The following is a 14,452-nucleotide window of genomic DNA, read 5'->3' as shown; positions in this document are numbered from 1 at the left end:
ATTACGAATTTACAGGGAAGTTTCGACTATGAAATCAACGATCGTGCTGCCGCGGCTAACCGAGCACAAATCCGAACGGTGGATCGCGCTAAAATTCTCATCGCGGGCGGATATTTTCCTTCTTGGAGCGCGAGGGAAGCAAAGGTTACGCTCAATTGTACCTGTCACTTAACCATAGGGTAATGACACCGGCGTCTTAAGCACCCGTTACTCGGTCTTCCGTGGGAATTGAACCCACAGACAGCCGCCAGGCTGGTCCTTGGCCCAGTGATCCTATCCAGCCGTATGGTAGCGCGCGCGACCGCAAGTGCACGTGTAGACAAGGGTATTACGCGATAATCAATGTTTATCGCGTAAAAGGAATCGCGGTGAAAGGAAACGGAACCTTCGTTAAACGGGGCGTGAGCCGAATGGGAAAACCACCCAAGATACGTAAAAACATTACTTATTCGTTTTTTTTATTAATAGAAAGCTTCGTAACTCACGTTTTCAAACGGCTCTTGTTCGTAAATAATAAAGACTATTTGCACGAGATTTGTCTATTTTAGAGAAATGTTTTACTGATAATAATTATTGTAGACAAATCATAGCCCTGGACTTACAAAATGAATAAACTGCATGTACTGTATAGAGAATTTTATAACAATATATGAATTGTATTGTTTTGCATAGAAACGATTATTCCATTTAAGTTGAAGTAAAATACATTAGAACTAGCAAGCAAAGTCGCATGTGTAATTGTATTATATTGAATATGCACGTAACCGTAATTTATTAAACAATTGTTTCATTTTAACTTGTTAAAATTAAAAGAATTATTGTCTTGAAGTAAACATTATCCGTAAAATAATAATAATTATTCGAATAATTAATTTATTCGAATTATTCGAATAATAATTAATTCGAAACTATAGCGAGTTCTACTATAACAGATGGAGATTGATTTTCAGAACAATATTGATTTTTGTAATTGATCGATGATGTTTCACAGTTATTTAAGGTAAATTAGATTTTTGAAAACGCAAAAATTTTAGCTTTTAAACAAATTCAAGATCTTCTTACTACTGTTATTCTATGCGAAGATTAATTCATAATCTCAATCTCAGAAGAAAATTAATTTTATTTTTGGAGTTAATCAAGGATATTTCATAAACTAATGGTCCAAGATAAGCCATTCTTATCTCGTGAAAAGCGTTGAAGTCTTAACTATCCAACGAGCCCAAAATCATCTTGCAATGATTTTTGTATACAAAGATATTGATGATTATATCGACTCGCGATCCTAACCTAAAACAGAGATAGTAGATGGCGCGCATATGCGTCTTGCACGGCGATGTTTATCTTTCGAACAGCGTGTCTCGTGTGTTTTTAAGCCAATTTTTTTTAGGGATTAGGAGGGATTAGCGCGTCTGCAGCCAAATTACGTACAAAAAACTCGCGCAGCCTTCATTCATGGTACTTATCTTCAAAATACGTGTTTCATACCAGTTTTTGGGGATTAGAAAGAATTAACACGCCTACTAAAGCACAAAAAAACTCGCGCGGCCTTCTTTCATGAATGGTGCGCTACGTTGGATTTTTAGAACTCTAAAACACAGCGAAAAATCGATGTAGCGACACGAACGAAAAACCAATCTTCTTCATTTCGCATCCCGCAGATGTATACGTTGAATATGTATGGTCTTATCATGTCGAAACTTGCATACGGCAACGGAATGAAAAGTAAAATGCTGAAATATAAATTATACGTATATAACTGCAAAATATAAAAATTTTGCTGACAATCTATGTTAGACTGCAAGTATATTAAAGTTTAAGTTTTCATCATTAACTATGATATTTTATTGATGTGCTTTATTTCTACTAGCATTTTGATATAATTAAATTGTTCCAAATTTTTTATCAAACTTGTACTCTTTTTGCTGACAAAATTTGTAGCAGATTGTTCTCGACAAATTTGGTTGTCCATATATTTTATTACATGTCTAGAGAGGGAGAGAGAGAGAGAGAGAGAGAGAATGCAAATCTTATAAAAGAGGGTGCACATTAGAAATTTGCACATGGCGTCCTCATAGAGAATGCTCGCGAGAAAGAATATATTTCGAAAGGCACAAAATTAAATTAGCTCATTATAAGCCTGAAAAAATTGTAAAGACAAAGTTTGAAAACTTCTTAAACAAATCTCATTTGTATGTACAGTGTAGTTTTATTTTTTATTCTAATAACGTTTCACATTTTCTTTAAACATTCGGAAAAGTATTGTTTAGAAGAATGAATCAGGAATAACTTGTTTTATTCATCTTTCATCTAATCTATTTAATAATATAATTTAATAAACTGATAATCTTTCACATATCTTATAAAAGTATTCTGTTATCGTTTTTCGTAAAACCTATTGGGATAAAACCAAAATAACATTCTTCGCTGAAATAATTAGAATATAAATACGATAGAATTTCATTTGTCGCCAAGCTGACTGCGTGTTGAGCAAAATGCAACTTGACACGGTTTGCTTCGTGCAGATTTCAAATCACCGCAGTAGATACGGTTGCTATTGAACAGGGGAGAGCCAGTGTTTCGCTTGTTGTCTATACGTAGGATAAAGCTAGTCCATACCAGTCTGTACTGGTCTACACTAGGATGATATACTAGGACTCAGTATTCGGTGTCTCGTTAAGCATAAGCGAATTAACAACTTGAGAAGTTCCACGCATAATAATGAAGTAGTCACGTAGTGTTAGAAACACTCGTTACCCAATCCACATCTGTAAATATACGGGCTCTTTCGCCTACACTTTCTACCAGATCCACAGGAAAGATAACTAAATGTCGATGGTACTTTAACGACGGATAGACAACCGCTTTGGACTTGAGAAAGCGACCTTGTGGCAGGAAGAATATGCGAGGCCGTCAATCGCCTACGTTAAAAGTCGGTCGATCACCGCGTAATCGTGTTAATAGATACGATATCATTCCGAAGCATACGAAAACGTGCAGATAACCACAAGCTCCACAGTTTTATTCGCGCAACGTGGAACACACAAATCCGCGGATCAGTTAATTACGCAGGGACCGAAGACAAAAACTTTGTCGCGAAAGTCATTTAAATCCGACGTCTCCAACGTCGACTCCGAACGCTCGCATATTGTTCGGGTTTGTCAAGCTGGGACTGCATGGATATCAATTTTTTGTCCCTCCGCGGTCGTTATCGCGTGTTCCCCGCCCTCGTATCGCCGAGATATACACATTGAAAATTTGGTCCCGGGGTCCGCGAGAATCTTGGAGTCATCCCGCGAGTCGATCTGCCCGTCTTTCGCTCCGATCGCACGGCCGAGCACACACATTGATACCTCGATCCCCCTACGTGATCCGCTAAATGCTCGTCGCGCTGACCATGAGAGAGGTGGGCACGCATTCAGAAGAGGATATCACGGTCCCCCTTCCCAGAACCGGCCGAGTTGTACGCGAGTCATACGATTCGGACTCGGAGTCTCTCAACTATGCACGCGTCGCGAAACACGCACCTACAACAGCGCTGACGTCGCGGTGTGGGTATCGCACGGTGTGTGGCGTGTGCGTGACGTGACGTGACGTGACGTGACGTGCGTGCGTGCGTGCGTGCATACGTCGGTGCGTGTACGTACGTACATACGTGTGTGTACGTGTCACGATCGCGGACGATCGCGACGCACGGGCGTACACATGAACCCGGATCGCCGTGAAACGCGGGTTCACGGCGGTGTCGTCGCTTCGCGGTCCGGAAACGATCGCTTCGCGGCGATCGTGCGCCACGCGCTTTTCCGAGAAGGAGAAACTGGAAAGAACTGGAGGAAACTGCAAAACGGAGTGAACGCGGAACGTGCGCGCGCTATGCCGCGCCGCGGACGATAGTACACGTGACACCCCGGGGAGGCGGGCGCGCGTGCACGCGCGCATACGTGCGTGCGTGCGTGTGTGTGTGTGCGCGCCGCGTATCGTGCGCGCAGTGAATGTAGCCTCGTTATCACTCGAGCGATACGCGGATGACTTTTGCTCGGCTCGTCGAGACGCGCCCGATCCCGATTTCGAGGCACGCTGCGATCTGACAGGTAACGCACTCCGCGTGACACGTGACGCGCGTGGAAGTGTCACCGTATGACGCTTACCTGCGACAACGCGCTCCGAAAAGCGCGCGCTCTCCGAGTTTCGGGGCCCTCGTTCGCGGCGCGACGCGACGCGATTCTTCCTCCTCATTAGCGAAAGTGCAAAATAGAGTTTTCGCGCTGCTTACGTAACAATGCCGAGTCCTCGAAAGTATTTACGCGAATTGGAATTCGTGCGAGAATCCACGGCCGTGTGAAACACACGACGATAATTGGCGAAGATACGTATGTATGTGTTTAAAAGAGCATTATTTTTCGTGACTGTTGCTTCCTTCATTTTTTCCTCGTTTGCCGATCTCGCGCGTAATAACTTCGCTAACTTATTTGAGTGATTTCAGAAATTGCAGTGCGATTATCATTCCACACCGATCGCTCAACGTAACGACTGTCCGTGCGGAATATGAACGTCGGATGACATTAATAAACATTGTCGCGAACGAGCGCGAGAATTTTGTAACAAATCATATTGGATTGATAGCCGCACGCACCTGCGATGACACTATCTCTAGCTATCAGAACGTCGTAAAGAGTCGCGCAGCATAGTCGGTCGTATCTGCAAGGAGTAAGCGCGCAGTCACGTGGCCGTTTGCCGTCGTTACGTCAAAACGAAAGAAAGTTGTTTTAGCGGGTTTTGAGTTGTAAAGCAGAGACGAGAAGAGATCGAATTTTGACAGGTAAATAAAGTACAATTAAATAGTATTAACGTAAAGAAATGTATACTCAAACCTCACTTGAGGTAAGCTAAAACAAGCTAAAGCAGAAACGAGAAGAGATCGAATTTTGACAGGTAAATAAAGTACAATTAAATATTATTAACGTAAAGAAATGTATACTCAAACCTCACTTGAGGTAAGCTAAAACAAATCGACAGGCTTTTGAAACTACGAGAATACGCATGTTCGCTGATTTCAAATAGTTGCCACATTTGTAAAGAAACGATGTTTGAATGAACATCTTTTTTTAACAATATTGACTTATTTAACGATATTAATAGTAGGACTACTGATAATTGATGTACCTAGTGTTTTTTACTATTTAAATGTACTTAAATAATAATTTAAATAAATTTATATTTATAGGGAAAAGTCTTCTGTTAGATAGGTTTCTAATATGAGATAGCAGGTTTTCAGTGCCCAAATTTAATCGCAAATCTTTTTTCGCAACAATTACACAATCTAACAATTAATTTTCCACTAAACAAATTTCACTCCAAAGGCAATAAATTCACGGTGGAATCAACAGATGACGCCTATTAATTTCACAGAAATCCCGCCATCTCATATTAGAAGCCTATCTCATAATAGGGGACTTTCCTCTATAAGTATGTATCTTCGGACAGAGAGATGGAGGAACGTAAAAATGGGTCAATTAGTCATTTATACATGTAGCAAAAGTCATGGACAGTCTCTGAAAATGCACCCTTATAAATTTGATAAAAAATCGCAAGCCGGTTATTTCAGCTTCAACAGTTCTAGTTCCAATAGACGTAATGAATATTTATATCGCGAGGATACTTGACGTTCCGTAAAATACGACTCGTGGTGATTTTTATTAGTGGTATAACGAATCGTTCGTCAGTGGAATTGGTATTCGTTACGGCGCGGTGTCTAATATATTCGACAATTTATGCTAATCGTGCGAACTGCCGCAGAGAGACATTCCTCGCGCGCCACTCAAAGCTCGCTCACAGGAAGCGTTACGTATTATACAATACGATTCACGGACACGCGTATTAAATTTAATATTTCATCGAAAACATCCGGAGGTACACTCGCGAGAGTATATAGATTACGAAATGTAGATCGAGCGCTTTGAAAATTTCATAAAAATCTGTATGAGAAACATCTCTGCTCAAGGAAGGAGAAAGAAAATATACGTAACGAAACTAAGTTCTTATAACTTACCAATACTTTTTTAAAAGCCTGTGTCCACGATGTTAGAATTTGGACCAAGCTCCAGCATCGCGAACACAGGCCTTAAAGCAATGCTTCTAAACAATTTTTTCGTGATACATGATCAGTCTGCGAGCGGTACAGTATTTCGCCGACGCTGGAACTTCATCAATGGTCAATCGCTAGCAGGTTATCAAACCGAATGCGCTTTGGTCGCGCTGCTCGATACGGTCCAACGTATTCTTCTCGTTTGAACCCTACGAGTATGCTATTGCCTCGCCGCCCACTACCACCTTCTCGATAAAATCGGCGGAAGCATGCCCGAACAATGGTCTGACGTCTCTCGTCGTCGTTTATTCATAAGTTTCTTTCTATGTTGGCCTAGACTCGTCGAATGTACCTACTCTAAATTCCGCATGCAGTAATCCGGAGTCGATTTTTCCTTTGAAAATTCGACTCGGTCGCGCGCGTGTATACATTACTTAGTAATTTGTATACTTTTTTCTTTTATCAGCGTGTCCTGCTGAAAATCAGGGTATATCGACTGATCTCTTTCGCAAGGTCGTACCTCGATTTTACACAATTTTCGGTTTTTCTGCTTAAACACTCATTTAGGACCGGGATGAGCGTTGAAACGGAAAAACGGGGAATTGTGTAAACTCGAGATACGATCCTGCGAAAGAGATCGGTCGATATTGTTAAACACAGGATCAATCGCCAGCTTTTGCCGCACGATTTTACCACATGATCGACAAAAGTTTAATTAAAATATAATTAGTTTAAAATTCAAACCAATATCCGTTCGATTCATCACTTTGATGAATCGTAATTCATTTAACGTAATACCAGGTTGCAATACTATCCGTTATTCTTTTTACTTTGATTTTAAAGCCAAGACACTGCCTGAAAGAAGCTGGTTTTCGAAATGGAAGTATTCATCATCATCTTTATTACACTTTAGCATACAGCCAGAAAGTGGGACTTGGTTTACAAAAAAAGTCTTATCCATTCATACCATCCAAACTTAACACGCACCCAATTCTATTTCCTACTCTATTTTACGCTACACACCGTTAATATCGTTAATATCATACAATTATCCCCTATATCCTAAGCTTAGTTTGACTATTTACATTCTCCTTCACATTTATCTTTCTGTTTATCCTCACATTCAACATTACATACATTTTACATTTTCATTCTTGATTCTTGATTCTTTCTTTTTCCTTCCAAACTTTACAAACCACCTTTCCTTTCAACTCATCTAGCGTATCGTTAAACAATCTCTCCACGAAATGGGAGTATTATAACAGCCAATTTTCCTAGAACACTAAGAGAGAGATTTCCCCTCCCTCAGTGTACATATAATATATGTATATATATATATGTGTCTCTCTGTAGAGGTGGTCATGCGATGGACACCGAGAGCGGCAACAACGACAGCGGCATCAGCGGCAGCATCAGTGACGAGCCGCGTAACGGCAATAAGCCCGTCCTGCCGAAGCACGGCGATGCTACCCACAGTAAGTTCCACGGTAAACAGGCCGGCTGCGTGCGTAAAATGAGCACGATGTTCGAAGAGGAGGACGATGTATCCGACGACGCGGACCCGGACGTGATCAGGATCCGCCGTCAGCGCCAGAAACGCCCCGAGATCGAGACCGAGTGGTCTTCGGAGGAGGAGAGAGGTCGTTTGCTGAACACCGTTGAACGCGAGGTCCTCGTTGTGCCAACCCACAATGGCAGCAACGTCAGAGGAGCGGTCGATCGCGACGACACTCCTGAGAGCGTTCGCCGGGATAAAGGTCATCGTCGGCGGCTGCAGCCACGGCTGATGGTCGACCAGGCCGAGTCCGGGTCGAGTTCAGATCGCGACAACGGACACAGCCCCGGCAGATCGAGCGCCAGAGGCATCGATCCACTGCATCGTTATCGTTGTCTCAACGTGCGTTCGCCAAGGGCCCTCCACATGGACGACAGCCACCAGCACTGTCCCTGCTGCCATCAGCTGTCGCCCACCTGCGCCTCCGTCCTGTACGCGGAGGCCAACGGGAGTCAGGCCCGCTCGTTCCCCGATACGATCTCGATCAAGTCCCTGGCGTCGATCGGCCTGGGCTCTTCCGACGGCCGGAAGCTCACGATACGTAGAGTTCCCACTTCGCCGTCGGAGCTGCTTAACATGGTACATCCGCCACCGTAAGTGAGACACATTGCCTACGATTGTGCCCGCGGCGCTTTCGAAGAAACGGCCGCCGTGAATCACGTTCCACGTGATAGCGCACGCGTGCCCGCTTTCGCGCTAAGGGCCAGGCCTTTACAAAGACACGATCAGGCTACGTTTGCATCTTGTCTCGTAAAACCCGGACGTTTGGTGACGGACGGAAGGGACACGACGGATCAGTTCTCGCGGCGTTCGCTGTTCTTAAAAGATCGCGATTAATCTCGGATTTCTTTTTATTATTTCTTCAAAGAGCATTACTTCAAAAGGCAATTTATTTGTCTTTGAAGAAATAATTATGCCAAGATTGTGAGAGCGCCCGTTTTGTAGCACGAGTAATTAAGATAAAGTCGAAGTTTCTGTATTTATGCAGCGTGGTGAGAAACACGTGTGGCGAAAATGAGTCAGAGACAAGAGAAGGTATTTTAAGAAATATGTGATAGCGCGTATTTAAGATAACGCTTAAATTTCAATGGATTGTCGGCTCCTTACGAAAGTTGGCAAACAATCGAGGTAATCGACACTCGTTGAGCTTTAAATCTTTTCTCCCCCCCCCCCTTCGTCTTATCTAATGAAATTATTCCTTCGTGTAAGAGCTCTTCATCTCCGAGTCTGAATGCACATCATGATAGTGAATTAGCGGCATGGTTAAACCGCGTAAGAAGCCCCAGCTCCCATCTGTTTCTCACGTAGGACCTAACACTTGGTGCAAACATTCCGAATAAACTGGAACCGCATACGCGACACATAAAAATGAAGCTGTGGCCCGACGCAACCTTCAGTGGATCTCCGCGACGGCAGTTCGAGAGCGCTTTGTAACTATCCTAGCGATTATCTCCAAACAATAAAGATACCGTGAGACGTTCCGGAGTCGCTTGCCTAATGCACGTCAATTGCACATTGTCGAGTCGCAAATTTACCACTTCGCTTCGTCGCGTTGATGCAGCAGCAAAATTTCTTCGCGCTATTCAAGGTCAGTCGCGTTAACTAAACGTTCCGTTCCTTTCTGGAGCGCAGTTCTGAGGACGAGAGAATGTAAAGTTAAAAGAGAAACTGAGCTTTAATAGAAAGATTAAACTATCAGCAAAATAGAGATCGAAATATATTACAAAGTGTGTTAAATGTATTAAATGTAACTGTTACGTTCAGAGTATTTTGGAGCTTTCGTCACAGTAAAATCGGCTCTAAAATGCCTACTCGGTTTTCCATACGAGATCACCTTAGATAGAGTTTAGGATCGATCGCGCTAGCAATTAATATTAATTGACCGCTGTTGATAGAATTGTCACGCTGCATACCTGCACCGCAGGCAGGACTAGGGTCTCGAAAGGAGCAAGGGTCAAGTTAGTTAATCGACGTCGATGAAATTGGGGGCTCTCAGTTTACAAATAGCTCTAATCGACGTCTGCCGCGAGCTGCTCTAAAGCGCTGGAAGCTGCTGCATTAGATTCGTTTCGTGTCCGTAAATTAGAGTCGGAGGGGGGGGGGGATCGAAACCGGTATAATTTCCGGCATAATTTCGGTGAGTTCAAATGTCAGTGCGCGAAAATGGCCCTCGCTCGAGACGGCGAATCCGCCGTCGTCGAAAATTGAATTCACCCACTAATTAGACCGGTCTAGTTAGACCGGTTTCGATTACTCTGATTAGGGCCTCGCCTCTCGTCTCGGGCTGCGGCGGATTCTACGTGACGAGAGATGCGATACGCGTCTAAGCTGCTCGGCGCGAAGCCGTCAGATCTCGTCATCCAGGGTCTGCAATTCCGGCGTATCGTCCCGGAGACGTAAGTGGATAATAGGTGCACAATGTAAGAGACCGCACCGGTCGTTGTAAGTAGGTGTGCTCGTGCGGTGTGACATATTGTTGCGATTCCGTCCGGCTTCTTCGCATTGAAACGGGCTCGAAACGACCCGTAATCGTCGTCCTACATTTACAGACCGCGTCACGTCTCGTTTTTGAAGCTGCCGCGCACACCCGCCCGCCTGCTGCCCGTGTGCGAAAGCGATACCGCCGTCATCGCGAGATCGTTAACGCCAATAAAGAGCGGAGCGCGCGCACCGCCCGTCGCGGCTATGCACTTCCGGTACGGGCCACACTTGGGGCCACAGCTCGTTCGCGTAATTTCCGCCAAGCAGAGAAAAACTTGGAAACTTTTCTCCCAATTCTCTCTCAAATAATTAAGTGGTATAATCGCGCCAGAATCATATTGCGCGACAATTTATCTCAACCCTTTCAAGTATACATTGTTTTCTTTCAGCGGATTTTTCTAAAACTTAATACTTAAGGGTTTCTTGGGTCGCTGATTACGATTCTGGTGTCAGATTTACAAAATTCAAGTGCAGATTTTGAGGCGTCATGTTGGATCCGCCATTGTGAATTTGGTAAATCTGAAAAACTTGCGAGTACCGAGTTCCAGATAAATCGATTGCATTTTTTTACAATTTCGACTCTTTATATTGGATCCGCCATCTTGGATTTTCAAATTTTGACTTCAAATTAGCAATCAGTGATCTCAGAAACTCCCTGTCGCCCAGTTTCAGAATGTCATTTGTAGGAATAATTTTGTGAGTACAGGATATCTTGTAGACAAGAAACTTTTTTAAATTAAAACTAACTTTGCGCTGCTATATTGAATCAATCGTCGATAATTTTAGAATTTCGACTTCAGATTCGGAATTAGCAAACCGGAAACCTTCCAGCTACGATGTGATAAAGACATCGGAGTGAAAGAAGTGTTGGTTTTTTCATTTCCGGAGGTGTAACATGTATGTTACACCATAGGCATAGTAAATATAGATTGAGCGTCCCATTGAATGAGCTGAAGCTTGTGAAGAGAGAGACAGAGAAGATTTAAGAAGACTTTCTTTCTCTGTCTCACCATCGTGAAAAGGGAGAATCACGCCTGTGTAGTACTGCGCAGGCACGATTCTTTTCTTTTACGATGTGTAAGACAGAGAAAGAAAGTCTTCTTAAATCTCTCTCTCTCTCTCTCTCTCTCTCTCTCTCTCTCTCTCTCTCTTCACAAGCTTCAGCTTATTCAATGGGACGCTCAGTCTATATTTACTATGTCTATGTGTTACACCGTGCTTCAAAGGATTAAGTCAGTCATTATCTCCTCCTGAAACGCGGTAGCGATCGGTGTCAATGCTCATCTTCGTTACTGTCGTGGGACGACAATACGTACGGCTTCTTTTTCCATTAAAAAAAAAAAACTACCGACACGGGGCGCATTATCGTATCCGCGATGCTTCCGCGGCGCGGTTATATTAGTTTTCCGTTGCAAAACGAACGGGAATGTACACAGGTGCGTCGCGTATATCTCTCAGCATTGTCGGCCGCCCTTTCCCGACCCCTCCGCCGCCTGACACCATTTCTGCGCTCACCGCACCGTAAAGTACGAATTTGCGCTGTAAACGCATAAAAATTCCGCCCCGATCTCGCGACGCTTACGTAATGCACCCGCGCGAAGTCGGTTTTTATGTCGCACGCCATTTCGCGCGACGGTTTTATCACCGGTGACGGGGCGGAGAGCCGAATACCGGAAGGGATCCGGGTATTGGCTCTCCTCTCGCTCGCGTGCAGCCCCTCGATCCGCCCGTGAACGCGAACGCGAGCGGAATCGGCCGCGTACAATCATTAGCGGCACGGTGATGTTTTCGCGCGCGTACAGGACCGTCGCTAATCGGTTACATCACGTGGCGACGCTCGAATTCGACCGCTCTATAAACAATGACGATGAATATTTAATCGGTCGCCGCCGGACTCGCGTACGAATTCGCGTGTCATGCAAATGCGCGGGCAGGCGGCCTCCGGCGCGGCCGACGCGCGACGCGCTCCCGCGTGATTTTCCGCGATATAAATTTTCATAATGCATCGAGCAGCTTCCGTAGGCGCCGCGGTACGCGGCGCGAAATCGTTAAGCGCCGAAAAGGATCGTCGCCGGTAACGATGACCCGCCGCTGATCTATTGTTCCGAGGGGATTTAGAGGCCGCGCCTTGGCCCGAGCGCCTATCCTTCCACTCCGCGCGACGCGGAGGAGATGAAATTATATTATCCGCTCGGCGAAATATTTAATAAAACCTCTGTTATTGCTGTTTTTCCATTAAACTGTCATAACTCGTAGCATACTTCCTGGAGCCGCTCTCCCCCCCCTCTCTCTCTCTCTCTCAATTTTTCTTTCCGCATTCCGCGTCTCGGATGTCTTTCGTTGGAGCCCCGGCTGCATTTGTAATATAAAAGCTTGACGTCGCGCGTTGCATTTTTCGCAGTTTCGAGGACGACGTTTCCACGTGCACCAGTTATGGCGACATGGACGCGGACGATCCCGACGATTATCGGCAGCCCAGGAGGCCGCACTGGGCGAACAAGATGGAATTCGTGCTCGCCTGCATAGGCTACTCCGTCGGTCTCGGCAACGTCTGGAGATTTCCCTACTTATGCTACAAAAGTGGCGGCGGTGAGTCTCGCGATAAATGCATCAATCTATTATGCAAATTGCACGTAATCGTGACGTGAATATCGTATCCAGTTCCACGCGTTCAAGTAGTTTTACGAAGCGAGGCGCAGAGGAGCAGGAGGGGAAAGGAGAGAAGAGGGGGAAGGAAAAAAAAAGAGTTCGCGCAGATGTTGCCAGTGGATATGAGGTCAGAATAAATAAAGCGGATGTCAAATAAATGGACCACACAGTCGCGACGTGTTTGCCGCGATTAGCACAACCGTGATAAGAGCACGCGATTATTTCGCGCGTCGTCAAGTACGTCAGTGTCGGAATAGCTGACGGAGCAGCTCCAAGAGTCCGCGGTATTGTCCTCCAATTTTTACGGAGCAGCTTGAGCGTCGTAAAACGCCTCTCGCGCCGTTTCCCCTTTAAAAACGTTCTTTAAGTACCTTTTCCTATTCTACCAACGTTTCCTCCACTGACTTCTGTATGCTACTAGACTGCTACCTTCGAGCTGAAAAGTGAGGCGGGAGTTCCGCCATGTCTTGTTAGGTAAATAAAGTAGTACGTGTGCCGACGCACACCGATGTGTGTCACTGATAGACCGATAGAGCACACATTCCACTTTATTTACCTAGCAAGACATGGTGGAACTCTTGCCGCAATTTTCAGCTGGAGGGTAGCAGTCTAATAGTATATAGAAGCCTGTGGTTTCATCGTGGCGACGCGAGAAATTGTAACGGCACTCCCGAATCGCCGCACGCATCGGACCGAGCCGATCTCGTAGACGTATCATTATCGAATAAAAACCGCGCGCTGACGAAGGAAAAATTACACCCCGTCGCGAATGGAGCGCATTGAGGCGGATTCTATGTAAAAAATCGCGACGTCTTACGTAAGCTTCAGATCCAGGGCAGCGGCGGGATTGCGAGCCGGCAACGCGACCGCGTATCGTGTTGCCCGGTAATTTTCAAAGTCTGGATGCATCCGGAGCCCGGATGCGTGGCGCAATTCGCTCGCGGAACTTGATACATGACCTTGCCGGAACACGGCTTACGCCGCCGGGCGCGGTAAATGATTTCAATGACACCGGTGGAAATAATCGGCCGAGTATCATCTCGGCGCTCCGCCGGTTTAAATTATAGAGCCGGGAAACCGGCTCGGATAACGCGATCCGATTTGCACGATTGAAATGATTTATCGCCTCGCTCGGACGACGTCGATTTAAATTCGCGCGAAGAGATTAGGAAGATGGTATCAAAATTGGAGATCTCTCCAGTTCCATCAGATACGCGCGTCGATCGCGTGACACGATCTTCATCTCGCTCTGATATCTGGAACGGAGTTATGACGTCTTACAATTCTTAATTATATCTTGAATAATCATACACGGAAAAAAACATTTAGCTGCTGTCGTAGCAAAATATTGAGCTATCACAACTAAAAATATTAGCTGTCCCTATTTTACCAAGTTTTAGCTACAGCAGCTAAATGTTTTTTTCCGTGTAATATAAATCAAAGTCTAGTTAGGTATACTATAAGAGAAGGGACAAAAGTTACATTTCAATTAATTAATTGCAATTATCGTTAAACAAGTAATTCTATTTTGAATATAATTAGTTTTGGTTTGAAATTAATTAATAAATTAAAAGATCACTGATACGCGTGTCGATCGCGTGCCACACGATCTTCATCTCGCTCTGATATCTGGAACGGAATTATGACGTCTTACAATTCTTAATTATATCTTGAACAATTATAAT

At 44.7% G+C, this 14,452-nt stretch overlaps 1 protein-coding gene across 2 annotated transcripts in view; it reads left to right on the top strand.

Annotated features, from left to right (window-relative positions):
• Nucleotides 1-3,452: 3,452 nt before the first annotated feature.
• LOC105567544 (sodium- and chloride-dependent GABA transporter ine) overlaps nt 3,453-14,452 on the top strand; it is an 18,557-nt gene continuing 7,557 nt past the window's right edge. Inside the window, exons 1-4 of one of the 2 annotated variants that reach the window (XM_012022477.1) lie at nt 3,453-4,371; nt 4,481-4,816; nt 7,436-8,230; nt 12,520-12,707. In XM_012022477.1, the coding sequence (XP_011877867.1) occupies nt 7,449-8,230; nt 12,520-12,707 (970 nt within the window). In that variant the 5' untranslated portion in view covers nt 3,453-4,371; nt 4,481-4,816; nt 7,436-7,448. The remainder of the gene's footprint in view (nt 4,372-4,480; nt 4,817-7,435; nt 8,231-12,519; nt 12,708-14,452) is intronic. The other variant, XM_012022478.1, reaches the window with a different exon arrangement.

Source organism: Vollenhovia emeryi, unplaced genomic scaffold, assembly GCF_000949405.1.
Source record: "Vollenhovia emeryi isolate VEMERY1.0 unplaced genomic scaffold, V.emery_V1.0 DF939136.1, whole genome shotgun sequence".
NCBI classification, from domain to species: domain Eukaryota; kingdom Metazoa; phylum Arthropoda; class Insecta; order Hymenoptera; family Formicidae; genus Vollenhovia; species Vollenhovia emeryi.
The sequence above is the reverse complement of the archived record's forward strand: the minus strand, read 5'-3'. Positions and strand labels throughout refer to the sequence as shown.